We start from the raw sequence: 7,373 nt of genomic DNA, 5'->3' as shown, positions 1-7,373 counted from the left end.
CCTCTTTGGCCTTCCTCGTTTTCATGTGCCTGGCAGCTCCATCCTCAACATTCTCCTTCCAACATGCTCTGCATCTCTTCTCAGGATATGCCCATACCATCTCAGTCTCATCTCTCTTAGCTTCATTCCCAAGCTCTCCACATGTGCTGTCCTCCTGATGTGCTCAAGTATCTCAACTACCATGATTAATAACATTCTAATCTTAACATTAGAACATAATCATAAACTAACATATTGGTTATGTATTTTATTAGTAGAGTAATCTTACATGCTGTTCTTCAGTGCCACATACTACTTTTTGGTAGGTTTGATTTTGCTCATTCCCAGTCCAAAATAATTGCCAGAGGCCATATTGTTTTTTTTTTTCCTTCTGCAATCTAACTACACAAACTCTGCATCTGTCACAATGAGAATGCAGCCTTTGTAAGAGCAGATAATCTCTCTCAATGCCTTTCTCTCTTGCCAAGCTGAGGGCTTTTAAAGGACATTAAATCTACATGAATTCAGCCTTAGTAACTAAATTACTACATGATAGCATTTTTCTGTTCCATTAGCTACAACTTACACTGAATAATATCCCAAATTATTAGGTTTGTATTATAATTACATAAATTATTTAATAAACATTCAACTCAGTTTTAACTCAAATCAGGCAAATTCCTTGAGATGTGCCCCTAATAAAGTGGTAGATCTGCGAGGGAACCTACTGCAAGGTCAGTAACTAATGCTTTATTTAAAAGAAAAAAAAAGCAGCTAGAATTTGGGAAAATAGCAGTAGTTGAGACTAAAAAACAACGCTGATGTTAAATTGTCTCAGATATCAATTACGAAAGGAGATGCAGGAAACATTCAAAAGTGAAGTTAATTTTTCACTCACTATTTTTCAAAACTGTAAAGAGGAGACAGAAATAAAGTACAACCCCAAATCAGAAAAAGTTGGGACGGTATGGAAGATCTCATATCTCTAGCTGCTTTATCCTTCTACAGGGTCGCAGGCAAGCTGGAGCCTATCCCAGCTGACTACGGGCGAAAGGCGGGGTACACCCTGGACAAGTCACCAGGTCATCACAGGGCTGACACATCGACACAGACAACCATTCACACCTACGGTCAATTTAGAGTCACCAGTTAACCTAACCTGCATGTCTTTGGACTGTGGGGGAAACCGGAGCACCCGGAGGAAACCCACGCGGACACAGGGAGAACATGCAAACTCCGCACAGAAAGGCCCTCGTCGGCCACGGGGCTCAAACCCGGACATTCTTGCTGTGAGGCGACAGCGCTAACCCCTACACCACTGTGCCGCCGGTATGGAAGATGCTAGTTAAAAAAAAGTAGTGATTTCTAAATACTTTGACTTATTTCATTGCAGACAGTATTAACTCAAGATATGCCATGTTTTGTCTGGTCAACTTCATTTCATTTGTTAATATACATCCATTCTTGTGTATCAGGCCTGCAATACATTCCAAAAAATGTTGAGACCGGAGCAATTTAGGGTGAGGTAAAACAACGTGATTTGAAACAGGCAGTTGGAATCCTGATTTTGTACCAAATCAATATCCAGTAAGGGCCTAGTCTTTGAGGAACAAACATAGGCTGAGGATCTCCAGTTTACCAACAAATGCATGAGAAAATTATTGAAGTGTTTAAAAACAGAAAAATATGAAAGGATTTCGATAGGTCATCTTCTACAGCACATTAGACAATTCAAGGAATCTGAAGGAATTTGTGCATAAAGGGCACAAGCCTAAGCTGAACACCCAAGATCACCGATCCCTCAGACAGCACATCATCAAAGCCATCATTCATCTATTGCTGATATAACCACATGAGCCTGGAATTACTTTGACAAATGCCAGTTAAAACTTACTGTGCAAAAAGGAAGCCTTTTGTTAACCATGTCCAGAAGCTCTGCCAACTTCTCTGGGCTCAGACGCATCTGGGATGAACCATCATACAGTGGAAACATGTATTGTGGTCAGCTGCATCAGTTTTCCAGGTCATTTAAGAAATGGATACCATATGTTCCACAGACGAAAAGGACCAGACTGTCCCTAAACATCTTTTACACATTGTAAGAAGGAATGCAATATTATAGTGACAAATGTTTCACCATCCCAGCCCCCCCCCCCACGTTGCAAGAATCAAATTGGATTTTTTTTTGGGGGGGGAGGAGGAAGGGGGAAAAAAAGTAAAAATGTGTTGTATTTGCAATACAGGTCAAAGCCTTACAAATTCAGTTTTAATTTCAACATACAGCACCGAGTGTTTTCCTGAGTTGGGCAGTGTATATAAAACTGAAGTTATTGTTAGTTGTATAAAATAGCATGTTTAGTAGAAATGGCCATGTACAAAATTAAAAACCATGAGAAAGTGTATAGCTTGATCCTAAGCAAGAATAACAGTGCTAAAGGATGACTAACTGCCACAAATCATCCACTAGAAATGCAAGTAAATTTTAAAGAGGAAGGGAAAAGTAAAAAAGCCTCAATGAGGGTGTACCTCATACCAGCCATGATGCCTATAAAATCATATGACCAGTGGCACCACCATCCTTACAACTTATGCACACCCACCTGGGAAAGACAGTTTGATCGTAATCTGATCAATCCTGTATGAATAGTGATTTTTCTAAAAGTAGTGGACAGACAAGGCGATTGCATAAACTCATCCGGGCTGGCTTGTATGAGCTAAAAACTGCATTCAACTCAATTCACTTTATTGCATTATCCAAATTATTCCTTACCTGACCATTCCATTCAATTTCAGACTTAAGTCTCATGCATTTAGTGCTTCACCAATTCAACTCAAGGTACTTAATTTTAGACTCAAATTTACAATGCATTTGATTTCAACATCAAGTGCAACAAGTTTTGGTTACTAAATTAACCAAAATCAAGAGGTTCATCAATACTGAGTCAGACATGCAGCTCTACTTTTATAGTATTGTTTCCAAGAAGAAAACTCAAACGCAGAAAAACTTATTCATAAGTTAAAAGCAAAGAGTTACAGTGCACCAAGTTTTATTTGAATAAAACCCACCAAGTTTAACACAAATCAATTAAAATTCACAAAGCACACTACACTTTAAACTGGTCAAAAAAAAAATAAAAGTTGGCTTCTTTGAAGCCATGTTTTGTTTTTTTTGTTTGTTTAAAAATACCCCAGAAATGAGTAAATGCAAAGCTGAACACAAGGTCATTAGACTACCAGACTACACAAAAACACTTCTGAATTCTTCCAGAGCCAATCCTGAGACGCACCACACGCACGATTTGCTGAAAAGGTTACACAGTCTTCTGCTGCCCCTTCTTTCCAATCAAAGATTTGTGAATGTGAGGAATGACACCTTGAACAAAACAGAAGAAACGGGTCAATTGAAAATAGCCAGATATCCATAATAAGGTTTATATTCAAAATCACCATATTCCACAAAACCCTCTCATCCAAGGGGTCATCCATCTCTGGATGGTACTAGGTAAAAACTTAAGATGAGTTTTTGTGGCATTTAATATTGTATAAACAAGACTGTACATGCACAACTTACCACCACCAGCAATGGTTGCTTTGATAAGCGAGTCCAGCTCCTCATCACCTCTGATGGCAAGCTGCAAATGACGTGGAGTGATGCGCTTCACTTTCAGATCCTTGGATGCATTTCCTGCCAGCTCAAGGACCTTAATGCAAGAGGAAAAAGCTATTCATGTGTCACAAATCCAACAGAGCAACTTCAGTTGTAAAATGATTAGATTGGCCACTTTTAGGCAGCTTGCCAATGTGGACAGAACATGCCATAAAGGAATCACTAACCAATTTCATTACTGGGGACACTTAGAGCCAATAATAAGGACTCTGGATCCTAATGATAGCCTATTTATTACAAATACAAGCACCCTGAAATGCATGGAGTAATGCACAAGCGAATGCATGTTAAAATGCAACACAAACATCGTTTCTGCAAATTCAGTAGATGTAGGACAAGTGAACATGAATGATCCATCCATTATCTGTAGCCACTTATCCTGTCCTACAGGGTCACAGGCAAGCTGGAGCCTATCCCAGCTGACTGTGGGCGAGGCACAGGGTACACCCTGAACAAGTCGCCACACAGACACAAACCACCATTCACACCTAGTCAATTTAGAGCCTAACGTGCACGTGTTTGGACTCTAGGGGGAACTGGAGCAGCTGGTGGAAATCCACACAGAAAGGCCCTCATCGGCAACAGTGCTAACCACTACACCACCATGCTTGAAATGGTGATATTTGCATGGAGTATACAACCCCTAGCACTGCCCCAATCATGCAAACTGAAGATAGCGGAAATTTGTTGGAAACACAGTACAAGTTTGCATTGGTAATCGTATGTAGCAGAGTACAATTAAGGATTAATTTCACAACTTTGAAGTCACGAGTGAAATTGATCCTTAATTTAACAAGGAACCATACAATTACTTGTTTATAATATATAGGGCCAAATTCATACTTCGGAAGCCATTCAAGTTCAGAACATTTGTCATTCACATTTTCTGAACCAATCAGGGCACAAGACTATCTTGCACATTTGAATCAGTTTCTAAAGCATTCCTTGTTTTCACAAATCCCCAAAGACTTTGTGATTCTTGAAAAATAACATCTCTCAGGATTGATCCCAGATATTTCTCTTGTCTCGGATGCTGATCCAATTCTGCCTGCATTACTAACTCTTTACCCCTTAAATGACAACCCCGTGTATATACCATAATTCAAGATTAATTTTATTGTCTCACAAAGTGAGACATTTGTTCTGGGCCATTCGCCCATGCTGCAGCCACAACACAGAACATACAATAGATATGCGCATCCATATAATACAAAGTGCAAGAAGCATTGTGAATTTAAAAATAAATAAATAAACACCTAATCGGTGTAATAAAAAGCTAGAATTCTAATAAGTAAAAATACTAACCTGTGCAAAACAAAACCACAAGTCATCTGTGCTCTGGTCTTATCTGACCTTGTCTACCAGCTTAATTGACAGGAACAAACGAGTTTTTAAATCTGTTCAGTCTGCAGTGAGGAACTCTAAACCTTCTACCAGATGGTAGCAGCTCATACTCGCCATGCATGATGTGTGATGACGTATGACGCCTCATCTATAGACTTTTCTTGTAAATGTTCTAAGGGTGAAAAGTATGTACTTGCCACCAAGGGTGGCTGTAGCAACTGCTTTAAGGGGTTAAGAGAGTCTGGGTCGTAGTCCCCCCATTTTCTTTCCTCACTTCTGCATAAAGCTGCAATAGCCCCTTGTCTAACTCACAGCCTTTCATATGCCACTAGAGAGTCGTTTATTTGTCTGTCTTAAACACGGAAAGACAAAAATTCACACTTTTTGGGGCATTCTTCATTTTCGCTTGCAACTGGTTTATCATTTCTTCATCAAATATAGCAAAATGCAGCATTGCCAAGTCAGCCATTTTGTTGACAAAGTTTGCTAATATTTGTAACTGTAACCAAGCAACAAACTAGCCAATAGCATTTCAGAAAGGAAGAGTACCCTCCTTGATTGACCAATCAGAATTGAGTAATTTGGCCCTATGTATTATAAGCACAGAAACACTAGTTCGTGTTCTCCATGATAGATCTCTGCCATTAAAGTCTCAGTGTACCTCAGCAGTCAAGTACTCGAGGATTGCAGCACTGTAAACAGCTGCAGTGGCTCCTACACGGCCATGACTTGTTGTTCTGGACTTCAGATGTCTGTGAATACGTCCAACAGGGAACTGCAGAGTCGGGATGAGCACAGGAAGTTGGATAAAAGTCACATGTATAATAAAAACAGTGCATGGAAACTACTATAAAACTTTATTAAATAGCTTATCCTTATTCGGGTCAAAATTAAAATACGTACTTTAAGATTAATCGATTAAAAACGCGTGCTAATGTGGAAGAAATAATGTTATCTATTAATACAATAGTAAAGGTTTTTAAAAATAAATAAAAAGGTGAGGAGTTGAGTGGAGGCGCCGCGTTACAGACCTGCAGTCCTGCCCTTTGTGAGCGCGAAACCGCCTTAGCTTTCGCCTTACCGGAGTCCTTTCCAGCTTTTCCTCCTGCCTTAAGAGATTAAAAAATAACGAGAGAAAGACATTTTAAACACACAATCTAACATCTCAGCAGGCAGGCAGGCAAGTTCAGCCAAAACGCGTTACTAAGAGCTCTCCAGCAGAACATGCCCTTGGCCTGCATCACACAATTCTTCAGGTTAGCTTCAATGCTAACTAACGTTAGCTTAAAATAAGCCGGAGACAATAGCATGTAGGCTAAAACCGCCAAAGGATAGAAATACACAGAAACCTTAATAAACTTCCGAAACGGCGTTAACTGTAAAATATACCCAAAACTAAGAACCTCGTGTACCATTTCGTGAATATATTTCTCGTAAAAACGTCCAGACAATTCCAGAAGGTCTCGGTTTGAAACAGACTTCCCGCCTTCAGTGGGCTATATAGAAAGAAAGGCGGTACATCCGGGACACTGCGCTCACCGAGCAACCAATCAGATTCGTCCTAACCTGCTGCTGAGTGGCGGTCAGGATGAACACAAGTGAAGAGCACTAGAGAGGAGAACCCGGCGAGGCTGGGATTAACCCAGACTTCCCAACTTTCCAAAATTCTCATGGGGGAGAAAAGTGCGTGAATGACATTTTCAACTGGTCGAGGGTATATGATGCACGGTTGAAACGATAAAACAGTGGATCCCAATTAATTGCAAACCATTTGAAATGTATATAATGGCTCGGTTCCGCTATGATATGTGCGGAGGAGTCAACAGGTGGCGCACAACGGTGGAGCCGCACAGCCCAAACCAACACAAGTCAATTTCAGTCCTCTCTGACCCACGGTGCAAACAGGCAATGCAATAAATAAAAATAGAATAATTGAAAAAAAAAAAAAAAAACAATATAAACAGTATAATCACTCTAGATAAGAACTAGACAGACTAAACACTCAAAGAAGACAATATAAACAGTATAAACACTAGATAAGAACTAGACATGGACTAAACACTCACACAGACAATATAAACAGTATAATCACTCTAGATAAGAACTAGACAAAGACTAAACACTCAAACAGACAATATAAACAGTATAATCACTCTAGATAAGAACTAGACAAAGACTAAACACTCAGACAATATAAACAGTATAAACACTCTAGATAAGAACTAGACAAAGACTAAACACTCAGACAATATAAACAGTATAAACACTCTAGATAAGAACTAGACAAAGACTAAACACTCAGACAATATAAACAGTATAAACACTCTAGATAAGAACTAGACAAAGACTAAACACTCAGACAATATAAACAGTATAAACACTC

General features: G+C 39.4%; 1 protein-coding gene across 1 annotated transcript; it reads right to left on the bottom strand.

Moving 5' to 3' along the window:
- Positions 1-3,009: 3,009 nt before the first annotated feature.
- LOC132894621 (histone H2A.Z) lies at positions 3,010-6,503 on the bottom strand. Its single transcript, XM_060934701.1, has 5 exons — positions 6,403-6,503; positions 6,022-6,099; positions 5,652-5,765; positions 3,551-3,680; positions 3,010-3,352 (listed from the first exon to the last, which is right to left on the bottom strand). Exons 1-5 carry the CDS (start codon positions 6,403-6,405, stop codon positions 3,291-3,293), a joined length of 387 nt encoding a protein of 128 aa, XP_060790684.1. The 5' UTR covers positions 6,406-6,503; the 3' UTR covers positions 3,010-3,290.
- Between the last annotated feature and the right edge of the window lie 870 nt (positions 6,504-7,373).

The sequence above is a fragment of the Neoarius graeffei genome, chromosome 1 (assembly GCF_027579695.1).
Source record: "Neoarius graeffei isolate fNeoGra1 chromosome 1, fNeoGra1.pri, whole genome shotgun sequence".
In the NCBI taxonomy this organism is placed as follows: domain Eukaryota; kingdom Metazoa; phylum Chordata; class Actinopteri; order Siluriformes; family Ariidae; genus Neoarius; species Neoarius graeffei.
The sequence above is the reverse complement of the archived record's forward strand: the minus strand, read 5'-3'. Positions and strand labels throughout refer to the sequence as shown.